This window comes from Coturnix japonica, chromosome 1, assembly GCF_054131305.1.
Source record: "Coturnix japonica strain WE chromosome 1, WE-NBRP24, whole genome shotgun sequence".
Lineage (NCBI taxonomy): Eukaryota > Metazoa > Chordata > Aves > Galliformes > Phasianidae > Coturnix > Coturnix japonica.
In genome coordinates, this window is record NC_140663.1 from 99101608 (window position 1) to 99117072 (window position 15465).

Here is a 15465-nt window from a genome sequence, read left to right on the forward strand (position 1 = left end):
ATTTTGCCAATCCTTACGCAAGCAACTCACTTCTGTGAGCACAGCTCCTGGATGGACTAAAGAACCAACCCTGGGGAGTAAGTCAAGTAACAGCAATACATTTCTTCTCATCCAAAATACAATGAAACCCAACAAAAGCCTTCTGGCTTCAGATGAAGGCATTTCAGCGCCTAGGTAAGTTTGATGGGGAAGAAGCTGCAGTGGCACTATCCTGGCTCTCTGGTAGCAAAAAAGCTGTAGGAAAGTGGCATTTTTTTCTGACCAAAGTACAGGAATACATATTTTAGAAGACAGTTCTGAAATGCTTAGGGAAAACCAATGCTTAGGTAAAACAAGTATAGCAGAAGGCGATGGAAGCAGGCATCACAGATAAAGGCAGAAGACCCTTTTATTTCGCATAGACAAAATGCAAAGAGTGTCTCATTAAATTAATATTAAAAAAAAAAACAAACAACCAAAAACAACCCAAACCAGTCCCCTCACTCCACAGACATCACTCATCCTAATTAACGACATTAAAAAAAAGATCAAGGACCCATTTTCTAATTAAAAAAAAAAAAAAAGTGCAAAACATGACAAAAGACTTTTTGTTTTCCCAAATCAATGTTCCTGCTGAATTCACAAATAGGGTGATTGTTTTTTTTTTAAGTGATTTTTATTTTTTTTTCCCCTTTTTAATCTTGTCTGATGGAACTTCCAGTTAAAATGCTTAAGTTAAGTCTCCATGCACTTCGTAGAAAATCAGTAAAAACACAAATGCTTGTGAAGATCAGAAAACTGGACTCTTTTACCCAAAAATTCAGATGCCCAGTCAGATGAAGGTCACACTCAGACAGAAAAAAAGCAAGAGAGTCTTCGCACTGTCTGTCGCTCATATTATTTTCTTTTTCTTTTTCTTTTTTTTCTTTTTTTTTTTTTTTTTGTCAAATATTTTGGCAATCTTCTTCTTTAATTATAAATATTGGAATTCAATAAAAAAAAAGGTAGCTTTCATTGGATTTGTTTTTGTTTTTCATTGTAAATATTTACAGCCACTGTCCAGCCATGCTCTTTTTGTTATACCAGGGTGTACGATTTTGCGTAGGGGTTGTTTCCTTTCAAGTGGCCCCGCGAGTCCAGCAGGGATTCTTGGGAGCTGCTCATTTTGGCAGCCTGTCCTAGCTCAGCTCCTTCTCGCTGAGGTAACGTTGCCACAGCACCAGGTTGCCATGACTGAGCTTCTCTCGTGGAGGACGCCTCCATGGGGATTGGCTCCAGGACAGTGGGGCGCTTCAAGGTTCGGCTTTTCTGCGGCTCCAAGCAGGCTTGTCCCAAACCCATGTCTCTGTTTGTGCCCTGTGCACCGCGGTTCAATAAAAAGTCCATCCGAAGGTACGGTGGCAAATGCACAAGATCACCTGGGGAGGCAAAAGGGAAAAATACATCCTTAATTACATCCCATGCACACCGGTGGGGGTTTTGGGTGGGTGCATTTGGTCAGCCCAGCAGAGAACCTGTAACTGACTCAGCTGCAGCACTGGCAATTATAATAATAACACATCATCATTTATCAGATGTACCTACGCTGTGTTCTTACACAGTCAGTGGTAATGGACCATCAAGCTACTTGGGCAGCTCCCTCAGAATTTTTTGCTCATGTTTCTTATCTCAAAATAATGCTCGTAGTGATGAGTGCAATGTATTTTATGTGCACTCAAGGCATGAAGATAAACTGAAAAAAGACAGAAGTTTTGTTTTTTTTCCCCCTCAAAATTCTAAAACAAAAGGTCTTCATTTGTCAGAACCTGAACAATGTGGTTGGCTGGAGGATTTCTATGCCTCATTTTTCATTTTGAATGGAAACCTCCACAATTAGAATCAGTGATTTCCAATCTAGAGTAGAAATGCCTGAATCATTTAAAATCGATGCGAGAAAGTTAAGGTTTCAGATTTAGAGATAATTCTGAATAAAAGTAGTCCTGTCCTAATATAATAGTATTTTCCTGCCATCCATCATCATTGTTTTTAAACCATGATGGTCTTCCACCATTAACAGTCCCATGGCCAGCAATATACTGCTGTTCTGTGGCAACAAAACACACTGCAACTGGTGTCCTCACTCTGGTATTTTCCTTCTTCCTTTTTGTTCCCTATTGCCAAGTTACATCTCAACAATACTCACGTCCATGCAAGAAATACTTGCGTTGGTATGAAATACATGCAAGAAATAGCCTTTTCAGAATCCCTTATTAATTATTTCCCCTTATTCATGAGCATTTCTATTTGTGTTTATTAATGGCTCAGTCCAGAGGATCTGCCTTTTTGAAGCTGCTGAGTTTCAGTAGGTACGTTGGACCTGCTATCTGGAATTAAGCAGGCGTAAGCATTGCCTTCCACTTATCTCTACATCTACGTGACCTGCTACAGAAATCAGATTGACTTATTTATTCTAGCTCTGCCTGTTAGGTATTCATGAAATTGCTTCAAGGAAATGAGGGGCAATCAGATATATAATGACATTCGCTTCTAAAAATATGTGATGGTGTAACCTCATATATTTGTATAAAAAAGCACCATTGCAGGCACAGTCGAGAACAGCATTTTCACTTCTTTACAGACCTCTGCAGGTATAAATCTTCCTTCTTATGGCTGATATCAATACCATATTATCCACAGATTGGATGCAACCTGAATGATTAAAGCAGAAGACTCCTGGCTCTACCACTTCTACATCTACATGAGCTATTTATGGCCATAGAAATTAAGGCTGACCTGTGCCAGTGGCATAAACAGTAGACCAGGGAAGCACTTATTTGTAATAAAACAAGCCATAAAAATTTCATTTTTCCTAACCAAGCTAAAAGCTGCTCAGTGCTCTAAAATAAAACAAGTCCTTTACTGCAGTGTGTACCTGAAAGACTAACAGCATCTGTTCAACCCAAGATTTCAGGTCACAGACCAAGAATTGCTGAGAAGCTACATTTGGGCAGAACCACTCTATATTCCTATAGAAATCCCCCAGGCACTGTCTGACACCATATGCTTTGTTCTGGTTGCACCTCCCGCACAGAAGCACAGGGTGCATCTGCGGTGGTGTACAGTGTTTAACCCCTACTAACAAGAAGTGCATATCTCAAGGTTAGGCTGACATTTACGTAAGGTTGGAGAGAGAGGGAGGGGGAGGTTTGTACATGTCATCACACATATCGCCACTTCAAAAATGGACTGTGGCAGAGTTAATTAGCTTCACTCATTTGCCTTATTTTCTTATAGTACCTCCCACACTAAACACATCAGGCATATGAGAGCTAGTTCAGCTAAGACAGCTTTGTGCCTGACGCTGAGGTGAATTACATCAGGACACAGACAACCATTTCCGTAGCTTAACACATCACTATTTCTTGAAAGCAATGGGTAGGCATAGACTATGAAAGAGATGAGTGTTAAACCTTACAGAGATGAAGACTGGTTTTCAAGCTGCTGTCTAGACATTTCTCCCATGAAGTCGAGAGCCTTGGGCTATGTAAAAAAGACCTTTTTTACTTTCCCCTCTATAAATCTACACAAGAAGATGTAGTCAATAATCTGTGTAAACAATATGCAGTCACTTTTCTGTGATTTTTTAAAATGACTTGGGGCAAAGCTTCATCAGGACTGTAGTTATGAGAAACCAGAGAGTGGAATTTCTATGGAGCTAGAAACGCAGTGCACAATATGCAATACTGCTTAAACTGCGCACTAATTATTTGATCTGCTGTACACTTTTTCATATCATAAGAACTGCCAGTGCTCTTTAGAATCTGCAAGAAACATCCTTCCCTGCAACTTTCTATACAATAAATCTTCAAAAACCACAGGAAAAGTAAAAAGAAAAAAAAAAAGATAATGTAACTTCTTTTCCTAAGATTGAAAGGGTACCACAGTATGCAACCAGCCTTTGATTTGGAAGAACTAGCATATTTCTGACTTCGAAACATTGTCTTTGAACTGCAACCACAATTTTGGCATTCTACATCAATTCTGAAGGTTTTTTAAAGAAGATTAAAAGGCTCTTGTCATATGGGCTTATTTGGAAAGATTTTGGTTCTTGTCGTCCTACAGACATTTTTGGTTTGTTACTAATCAGCTGAATGATAAATTTTTTCAGGCAAAACATTATAAAGTTTCAGGATGGTTCACTGCCTTTGATGCTCTAATTACCTCTTCTCAGCGGTGTGTGTGCCTTATTAGTAATGAAAGCAAACCTTTCAAGTGCATGAGCACTACAAATGAGCACATTTAATAATTCATGTGTTTTGGCTTAATTAGTACAAAAGTCATTCAAAACCCATAGTTTTATGATGCATTTTTTAAAAAAGGGAAGTTTGCTATATTTAGAAACTCGGAGTTTGTACACAAAAAATAAGCATCCAATCAAATCCAAATGTGGCAACTTATGCCAAATCTACCTCTGTGTGTTTTGGTGGTGGTGATGGGGGATGGGGGTGGAGGGGCGGGTTGTTTTGTTTATTTTGTTTTGGTCAGCCCTCTAATGAATTATTTGGCATAGTATATTGGAGATAATCTTACCTTCAATAAACGTTTTTAAATAAATGTCAAAAATCACGTACCACATATGGTAGAAACAACAGAATTTACCAGAAGGAGAGTCATTTCTCAGTTACTGGAGTGCTGAGCAAAAACAATGTACTTTTATTTCAGTGCAACAAAGCCGATACAAGAAGTTTGGGGGAAAAAAAACACCACAATATATACTTTTATCCTCTTCTGGAGATTGGCATCCACTATGGGAAGGTTTGGGTTGAATTTCACATGAAGAAAAAATGCCACTGCTTATCTTTTCTGTGATTTAATTCAAGATAGCTATCTTGTTTGCAGAACTAAACCATACTGTGATGCACCCCTTTCTCCCTGAAGATTTACCTCATTCTTTCAAATGCCAGAGAACTTGCATGTATTTTTGCTTTCATCTGTTCCAGAAAAATCTAAAGAACTATGCTATATTGGATACAGAGATCATCACAGACTGTAAAAAATATACTCTTACCAAGCTGTCATGCGATAGTTATATGCATTTGATCATGAATCATGACTTCTACTAAAGCAAAAGCAATTTTTCTTAACAATGCTGCAGCACAGATCTCTTCAGTGCCGATGACTGATGAGTTTCAAGATTTGATTGCCATGTGAATGAAATTCCACCTTACTTGCAAATTATTTTTAGGAAAGTTTATAATGTAGGACTGGTAACTGTGGCAGGATATTTTAGTCAACAAAGGTAAAAATAAGACCAGGTGAACAGGGAGCTCACATGACTATTATTTGAAGAAGGGAGTGGGTACAAAAGCCCTTACAGATCTCACAGTATCATAGGTTACGCCAGAACCAAACCTGTATGGCTCAATCAGCAGGGGCAAAGTGCCTTGCTAATGCAGTTATTTTGATCTGTGAGGCCACTGTGCAGCGCTGTAGGAGTGTGAGTGCTGGGCATTGCTTTCCTTGTCCTGTGTTTGTAGGGGAAAACCTGATGGGATATTGTGTTCTCATGTGAAAGGAAGCAAAGGAGACAGAGCTGCTGACAGCTTGCTCTAAGTTCAAGTTTATGCTGATTAAAAAGTTGAGGGGGCTTCCCAGCACTTCAGCGCAGCAAATAAATCAGTGAAGCCTTTGCTGATGCTCACAAGCTGGCTGCTGATGCGCACAGGCTGTTTTTCAGGAAAAGACTGCCCTTAGAAAAAGTGCATACTGTAAATGAGGAGAGATTGGAAAGTTTGTAAAGCCAAGGTGAGATGTTTGATGAAAAGAAATAGCACAAGCTATGACTGGAGTCTTTGCCACTTCACTGGCACATCATTAAAGCCAACAAGCAGAACTTCCTTGCAGCTTGAGCTGCAGCTGGATTGACAGCAGCAATACAATTCCCACAAATGGTGCTGTTGGTATGCAAAGCAGGCTCCTGCCCTCTTACCCTCCACCTCTTGTCAGTATGTCCATAACAGAGCAGCCCACACTGTACCATCAGTGCTGCCACGTCAAGAAGACAGTCATGACACAAAATCAGCTAGAAAAATGTGAATGGACTCACAAGGATCACTGAGTCCAAATTAAGGCTTCATACAAAACCACTCAAAAATCAGACCCTGAGCTCGGCACTGCTCCTTTGCTCCCCGTGAGAAGCTGCAGCCACCATCAGGCCGCCCCTCAGCTCCTCTGGGCTGACTGAGGGGCCAGTCCAGTGAAGAGACAGGTAGAAGGGAAAAGAAGGAAGGAGGAGGCATGCCCAGCTTGTTAGTCAAGAAGCTGCTGTGTGAGCAAGCGCACACATTCTTCTTTTGTCTTCAGCTCCTGCTCAACTGCCCAAGAAAATGATGGAGCATTTGGGTCCAACTTTTACATTGACTGAATGCATAATGACTTGTCCTTGCTGGATGAGGCCAGTAAAGAATCTTGATGTGTTTCAGTCACTAACCTGCAGCCTACCAGTTTCCTTTGTCCACAAAGGCAAAGAGAGCTCCTTGCTCTTTGCCTTTAAGACTGACCCCATTAAACATCTATCTCATGCTTCTCACAATGTTTTGGCAGATGAAATAAAATCGTGTTTGTGATCACACGGGAAACAGACAATGTTCTTCAGGAAAACACCAGGTTTCCCATTTCTAGACTGAGAAATCAGAATTCCCAATCACATCTTTGAGGCTGTATTTTACATCTGGCAAGTTTCATTTTTCTTCCTCCATAAAAACTGCACTCCAAACTGGAGTTACCTCTTAAGAGACATCAGGGTACGAATAAAACTAGTTCGGGAGCCAAATTTTCTGCCAGTATAAATCAGAATAGCAGTATTGATTTCAGCAAGACTGTAAATTGATTTATACTTACTGGAGATTAGGTTTAAGTGACTGAAAATGAGAATTCGAACTAATGTGGATCATTTTTTTAAAGACGATTCATTTTGTTGTTTAGATTTAAGCCTTCTATTTCCAAGAAAAAGTCCTAAATCAATGTGTCTTAGAGCAGAAGTATGGCTGCCATAGTTAAACTGAGATCATACATCTATAATGCATCAGCATAACACACTGTGTGTCTGCTTAGCAGGGTGACAGGAGATCTGATTATGATACTGTCGCTTTGCCTTGAAACATCTAATGAAACAGGAAATGAAGCACTATATTTTTGCTTGATACTTGTATAAGCAGAACTTTGGTCTTACATACTTCACTTCTAAAAAAAACATCAATAGGTTTTGTACCTTTCAGAAGTAACTTTGGTGTTTACAGTAAACTGTGTTATTGTCAAGGGCTTCCCCACTGCTGTGCTGGGGATGTAACAGGAAGAACTGATTAACTCCAGGGACCAGATGGATTTAGACCTATGGAGTACTCCTGTGGATGTTGAGTCTCAGAAGTACAGTGCTCCTGCAGAAATGGGTCCGTTCTTTTTCAACTTAATGCAACATCTAGACTTTAAAAAAACCTGTAAAATGGACCTCACCATATAAATCAATATGTAGTCCAAAAGAGGAAGTTAGAAAAATTGTCAATAAATAATGAAACAGTGATAGAAAAGCACATCTCTCTGTTCCCATCTTTGCCCTGTCACGCAAGCTGCTTCATGCATTTTTAAGGGTGTTCTGAGCCAGTGCTCTCCTGCCTGCTGGCTTGAGCTCAGAGAGCTGTGCTGCAGCCTGCGCTCAGGTGGCTGGAGTTAGCAACCCTGCAGTTTCAAGACTAGTTTGCTGATCCTGGGTGCAGCGAATGGAAACCATTTAATTATGCATCGCTTCAGCTGAGGGTTAAGTCAATTGTGGCACTGTGGAAAGGGGCTTTCATCACAAATTTATTCCTGGGACATCTTGGGAGTGCAGACTCGCCCACCACAGAGGATGGAGGGATGAGAAATTTGAGTCATACATACGGTTCATTGGAGGCAGTGGGAGCCACTCTGTTGACCTCAACGTGCTTTGCACTGTGCCCATCAATTCTCAGCTAAACCTGATTTTGCTTAGCTGATGGGCAGGCATAAGGTTCCACTAATAGTTATGGGGAGGTCAGGCTGCAGCAAGGAAACCACTGTTGGCCCTGCCCTGCCACTCTTTTGAAGCCCATCTATGCGTCTATTAATGGATGGATTGCTGTAGCTCTGTGTCCTTGGGTCCATCAGTTTGAATCACCCAAGTGTTGCTGACAAGGCACATCACTGCATATTTTTTTAAATTAATCCAGTGGGACAAGAAGCCCAGCTCTCACTCTTAAGATAAGGGTACAAAAAGGTGAACAGTATTGCAATATGCCCATGTGTATGTACAGCTACGCTTTAAAGGCAAGCATGTTAAATAAGCTTTTACACTGATGACAAATGCTGTCACTGCAGTTTGATTAAGAACAAATGGACATACGTATTTCTCTAGTTATATCAGTTCTCTAATTACTTTAAATAAATAATGCAAGCATATTCTTTGTTACAGGTAACACTTGATTTACATTTTCATAAGCCATAATCTCTTATAAGTCTAAAACCACAGTAACATTGTTAGGTACAGGTGAAGTCATTTTAAGCAGTAACACCTGTAAATGACTGCAAGGACTTTAAAGCAGGGTTGGAGCAGTGCATGTCTGTATGGGAGCAATTGCTCCTGGTTACCTTGGGCTGACTGAGGCACACACTATCTTAACGCTATCAAGTTTCATCACTTCGACATTCACCAAACAAAAATGGTATGAGCAAGACATATCTAGTTATAGTGGGTTTTCTTTGTGCTTTTTTCCTTTTTAATAAAGTGAGGTTTAAGATGCAGACTCTTAGAATTGCTTTAAAAATGTATTATTTTAATTGAAGAGGACACAGCATCTTTTGTTCCATTTTTTTCAAATTTCCTGGTAGTTTCAGATATTTAGCATTGCAGTTATGACTGTAAAAGCAGGAAAGTATATGAATAATTAATGATAAATGTAATCCTTGCTTCAGGCTTAACGTTCTTCACTAACTGCAGTTGAATCCGTTGCCTCCAAACGTACAGGAAACATGAGTAGCCTATTTTGTCACCCACAGCTGAGTACAGTCAGCTTTAGAAAAATTAAATTGAAATAATGAATCCCAACTACTCATTCTTATTAAGAAAAATCTCACTGCTAATAAAAAGATGGACATCCTGGAAAAGGGCTTTCCTTCAGTAAATCGTTTTTAACTGAAAAGAAAGCCGAAAAAGAGTCCAACCAGTAGTATTAGAAACTAGCACAGTTTGGGATACTGTATTTTTCTACAGGCACTGTTAATTTTCAAATTAAAATAATAAATCAATTACATAGCAGTAGGAGATAACTGTGCTGTCAGACACTCCTAGTAAATTTCCTGAGGACCCAATACCAGTTGTTCCTTTCCTCTAAGAAAAAAAAAAATCTTCCTAACAACAGTATCACTGATTCATGGATGAGTGTTGTAAAAATAATTCAGATCACCTCTATTGTCACAGGATTGAGTTTAGCTTTCAGACATCTTGTGTGCTACCTAAAATGGAATTTTCACATTAGAATTGCACAGAAACTTTGTAAGTGAACAGCTGACCTATTTAAAGTCATGATTTCTCTTTTGATCTCGCAGCACTTCTTATCTGATCCTGTTTAGGTTTCTTTTTTATTATACTAGCAAGGCTAAAAAAACTTGTAGTGTGAACCTTCCTCTGCAAATCCACCAGAACAATAATGCAATGCAGTGATTTCAAGTATGTATTCATGTCAAATTAAATGTGGAATTAATTAGGTTTCATCTCTGCAGAACATTCAGCTTTTCACAGCAGAAGGAGAAAAAGCTCCTGATGTTCTGCAGAAATAAAAGCTGAGAGAGGATAAAAGCGATTTAGTCTCATCCTCAAAGTGCCATTTCTGTGATAAGGAACAACAGCACAGCCTATTTTTTTGTGACACATTCCTAGTTTTCCTACAGTGTAATAGGAAATAAAAAGGTGTTCCAGTTACAAAAGAATCTAGTAAGATGATAACATTAGAGATGCTCATCTAGGGGAATAATTTCAGAGCATATTACATATGTGTAAGTAAGCATACATAAAAGTTAACAGGCATGTTAAAACCCCATGCAACCCTACAGGCTTGGGGCAGAGTGGAAAGCTGCACAGAGGAAAAGGATCTGCAGGTGTTGATGGATGCACGGCTGAGAATGAGCCAGCAGGGTGTCCCGCTGGCCAAAAATGCCAATGGCATCCTGGCTTGCATCCTGCTGGCTTATCCTTCTGTATGTAGCTCTGTTGAGGCCACACCACAAGTGCTGTGTTCAGTTTTGGGCCCCTCACTACAAGAACGACACTGGGGCCCTGGAGCACGTGCAGAGAAGGGCAATGAAGCTGTGAGGTGTCTGGAGCACAAGTCTGATGGGGAGCAGCTGGGGGAACTGGGATTGTTCAGTCTGGAGAGAAGAAGCTCAGGGGAGACTTTATTGCTCCCCACAACCACCTGAAAGGAGGCTGTGGAGAGGTGGGGGTTGGCTTCTCTCAGGTAATAGCAATAGCCTCAAGTTATGCCAGGAGAAGTTTGGGTTCGATATTAGGAAACATTTATTCTCTGAAAGTGAAGTGAGGCATTGGAACAGGCTGCCCTGTGAGGTGGTGGAGTCACCATCACTGGAGGTGTTTAAGGAAAGGGTAGATGTTGTATTGAAGGACATAGTTAGTGGGCCGTGTTGGTGGTAGGTTGAGTGTTGGACTAGATGATCTTAGAGGTTTTTTTACCACCTTTAATGATTCTATGATTCTATTTTCTGCAGTTATAAATATAGGCATGGAATTAATTTTCTCACTTAACAACATCTCTGCCTATCTTGCTGCTTTGCCACTTGCCTATTTTGATTTGTCTCCTTATGCCGTTTCTTCAGAACTGGACCTTAATCTCCCACGGTAGAGTCATACTGATGATTTCTTCATTCTGTGCTCACACTATATATGGTGTGTGCATATGCATTTATATAAATATATGTATATATTCTATTGCATTTGCAACCAAGCAGTGCAAGGGTGGAACTAAAAAAGAAAATAACACATATGTAACAATTTTCATAGTTTGCTGCAAGATTCCTGCACAAAAATGTCAAATGTAGATTCCCCTATAACTTCAAGAAATTCAGTTTGGGATCTGTAAACTATGGAACTGTACAATGGTATTTCCACTCAATCCAGAACATTATAACATGCATGGGAAAAGAAGGCAAAAGGTAAACTGGAGACTTGAAGTCAAGAGTTCCAACCATTACTGAATTCCCAGTGGCCGAATTTGTATCAAATTCAGTTACTGCTGCAACTCATAGAGCATTGTCAGCATCTTTCCCATAGACAGCAAGTCTCTAAATAGGTTCTCTAGCTATGTTACGCTTGTCTTCATCATGTGGGAGAAGGAAATAACTCCTCCACCCTTCAATACATAGATCAGTGGAAAAGAGTTCACATCTTTTTATCTTGGATTACATGGCTTATGTTGGAAATACGCTGTGCTTTCTTTCTATTGTTACATACTTCATATTTTCCTTACTATGCTAAGCAGCTTATTTTAGCTGTAGTGATTGAGTACTAGAAAAGAAGATTTGTGTCTTGACCATAAAGTTTACCTTGCTCTAAGTTGTTTAAAACTGAATTTATGCAATGTGGATGAAGTCCAGCCTCTATTTAAGGGATGCCTTTAAACAATTATTCAATAAAGTATTTTAGCATTTTCGTTGTGTAGCTTAACGATTGTCTCTAAGCTAAGGTGTTGCCATTAAAGTCTGCAGGATTTGTCAGAGCAGCAAGAAATGATAATTGGGCCAACAACGCTAATTAAAGTATCTTAAAGTATCTTAAATTCTAAAAGAATTCCACTGTTCATGCCTTCTCTAGTAAATGTGCAGCAAGCCTAGGGCTATACTCACGCTGCTTGGCTTAGGTGCTCAACTAAAGAAATTTGGACCGCAAGGGGAACATACTTCGCTTCAAGTGAGGGCTTGGCAAACTTGTGTTCCTACTTAGTGCAGTTCCAGGGATGCAGGAAAGCACTTAAGCTTTTCTACAGAGTTATATTTTTCTTGCTATCCTCATGTCTGTGGAGTCAGTTTCAATTCTTATCTTTCTGTTTGCCTACCTGCACCTGCATGTTTTCCACACCCCCATGTAGGTTTCTTCCCCAACTGACTCCCTTCTTCCTTTTTTAGACGAAGGTCTGAGAGTTGACTCTTGGGGTCCTTAAATGGATATTAAAATCACCTGATCTGATATACCCAGAAAATGAAATCTTTTCTCTAAATGCGTATCTGAAATGTTCTTTGTCCTTCAAGGTTGATAAATAAATAGGATGTCCAAACAGGAAGAGAAGAGAAATTGTCTAAATGAGCTTCTGTTTCTTTTGTGACAGTAGGTAGACAACCTTCATCAAGAGACTTGATGAAATTTTCTAGATATTTCCTGTTCAAGTACTAGTCAGCAATTATTTCTTCTAAGAGTGAATTCCATTACCGGAGGATGTAAGCAAGTGATCTGTCCACGAAGAGATAATATACATAGAACTGGGAAAGCACAGAGATATCAAAAGATTGCCCAGTTAGTAAGTCCAATAATTTTTAGTAGTAAAAGGAGGAGGAAAAAAAAGGCTTATTGTCTGAGGCTATTACCAAGATTTAAAGTCATAAAAGAAATCTGTTTTTAATGAAACTTTACTACTGCTATGATTATTGTGGTTAATAATAACTGCTCTGATAACTTAATTTGTAGTTAATATTTTTGAAACAGAAAGGAAAAACAGTATTGGAAAACTTTTTCAACCTCTACAATTATCTTTCACCTTTTTGCATTACAGACTTTGGCACAGTGGGAGGAAAGGAACAGTGTATATGTCTTTCTAATTTCTGTCCCACCCAGTTTCTGAATGCACCATTTGAATGACAACTTTGGAGGACAAAGGACTGACTCATTTGTCAACCTCTCAGGTAAACTTAGGAGAACAGCTGTTGAAACCTCTGAATATTAATATGACACGGTGCCTCAATCTTGATTTGGAAGGAGCTAGCGTAGCATAATGTTGAGATCATTGCCCAGAGTACCAGTTTCTTGAGGACCAACTGAATACTAGGGAGCATGTCTTTACTGTGCGAGCACCAGCACAGGCTGCACAAACACTGTGGAGTCTCCTCTTTGGAGACCTTCAGAAGCCGCCTGGACATGGTTCTAGACAAGTGACTCAAACATGCCCTGTTTGAGCATGGAGCTGGACAAGATGACCTCCAGAAGTCCCTTCTAACCTCAATCATTTTGTGATTTTGTGATGCAGCAAGTTCTGCTGATACACAAGGACAAGCACAGTTATGTTTGGCTGTCTGAATTATAAGATAATAACCATGCCAAATATTCAGCTCTTTATGAAGTCCCGATGCACATCTCCAATTCAGTGTAACAAAATTATTTCCATTTTTGGTCAGTTACCACAACATTAGATAAATTATTATTATTATTATTATTATTATTTAATAAAAGTGTGACTACTTTTGGTGGGCATAATTACGGTATTTCTAGCTCCCATGTCTGAGCTGGCTTCATGAAACTGATTCTTGTTTCTGTCAGGAAAGATGAGCAGAAATACAGAAGTCAGAAGCAGTTCTGACTGCTAACCTGACCGTGTATCTGCATTACCTGTTGAGTGGAAGGGAAAAGGTCTATCAGAAGACTTAAATGAGCTAGAACATGAGGCAGCCAAATATTACTCATTACTAATTGCGGAAATAGAGTACTGTGAAATATGTGGAAGTTCTGAAAAGACAGTTGTAATTCATAGTTATAGTTCTAGAAATGATCAATTATTATTCTTTCCTAGACATTTGATGAGCCATCAAATCTAATTCAAAGTGATGGAGTGAGTGAAGACAAATATTTTGATTCAATTTCTAAATGAGAATGGTTTGCAAACATAAAAGTTTCTTTGATTAATTATAGTTGAATTATTAACAACTTAGGCAGAATTTCTGAAATGGTGACTGAAAGAGTAGACATGTTTCATAAGTTTTCCCTGACTGGTTTTAGCACTAAATGTTTTGGTCTGTACTACTACTAAAAATTCTCTTTACTTGTATGTTTTGTTCCAAGTTCTTCATAAAGTATCCTTTAATAGCTTATATTTATGGGTCCATATTTAAGTTACTTAACTGGAACATTCAATTTGTTTTCAAGATTTTGCAACTAATTATTCAGTTCACAATATATTTCAATTTCTTACTGCAAAGTAACATATAAAGCCAAACAGGAAATACAGGTTCAAATTCAAACCATTCCAACTAACTGAGTTAAAGACTGCTTTTGGTCTGCTTAGTTTAGAGCCTATGATTATGTTTCAACTCCAGAAGCTTTTAACTCAAGTCCAAGGACTGAATTTTAGCACTGTATGCCCTTAAGAAAATCTTTATATAAATATATTAGAATGTTTCCAAATACCAAGTATATGTAAATAATGCATATGGAACACAAAAGGAAAAAAGTAAATTATTTGTTAAATAGTTATAGAAATTTTGCTGACTAACTGGGAGGAGAGGATTGCAGTTTTGTGAATGCAGATGCTTCCCCTCAGCAGAGCAAGTACAAATTTATCTTTTTTTTTTTTTTTTTCTTAATAGAAAGAAATGAAAATTAATTCTATCTTTATCTGTTTTTGCAGCTCATAGGTTTGCAGTTCTGCTCTGTGACTACAGAGGAATCAGCCATGTCTCTCACTATATTATTTCCTACTTATTTTCCCTCTTATCTGTTTGTACCATGCACTAATTTCCTGCCTTGTCTATTACAACTTCCTACCTTCTGCTTGGTTTTATTCTTCCCATGTTCTACTTTTAGCCTTCTCTTTCAAAATCCTTAATGCTCTCTTTCCAGCGTCAGGTCCTGCTTTCAAATGACCTTCCTGGTGCCACTGTCTGTCTTCCATTCCTCTGTCGCCTGAACATCTACTTTCATTTAAAGTGCACATTAAGCAAAAGATCACAATCTACTCACTATTCTTTTTCACATGTATCAGCACTACTACTTACTTCCTTTGTATAAAAGTAGCTTCACCCATGGTGGCAAATGTATATGCAATAATAAATAAAATAAAAGAAATAATGTTTTCAGTAAGCACATAAATATAATTGTGGTTTTCCCAATTAGAACCCTTCTTCCTGAGGTCACATAATGTATTCTGTAAAAGAAACTCACATATTTTCTGGGAAGTTTAGTAACATACTTGATCTCAGAGTATCACAAATAATCTACCTATACTGTTGGGCACTAGATTATCACTAGAAGCAGCATTCTTTTTGAACTGGAAATATGATTGAGCCTTCTACACGGATGTCTCTAAGGTACCTTCAGTCAGTAAGAAGCCAGAGTGGGGTCTGAATTTTTCTGAAGGTATAAGGTTCCATATCCCTTGAGCTCTTGCATTGTATTTATTGTTGTTATTGTTTTATTTTTCCCCCTTTAGACAAACCTAACTT

The 15465-nt window shown here is 38.8% G+C and overlaps 1 protein-coding gene across 4 annotated transcripts in view; it reads right to left on the minus strand.

Moving 5' to 3' along the window:
* Positions 1-370: 370 nt before the first annotated feature.
* DSCAM (DS cell adhesion molecule) overlaps positions 371-15465 on the minus strand; it is a 427035-nt gene continuing 411940 nt past the window's right edge. For all 4 annotated transcript variants that reach the window (XM_015882861.3, XM_085548372.1, XM_085548380.1 and 1 more), the window contains one exon: positions 371-1397. In XM_015882861.3, the coding sequence (XP_015738347.2) occupies positions 1057-1397 (341 nt within the window). In that variant the 3' untranslated portion in view covers positions 371-1056. The remainder of the gene's footprint in view (positions 1398-15465) is intronic.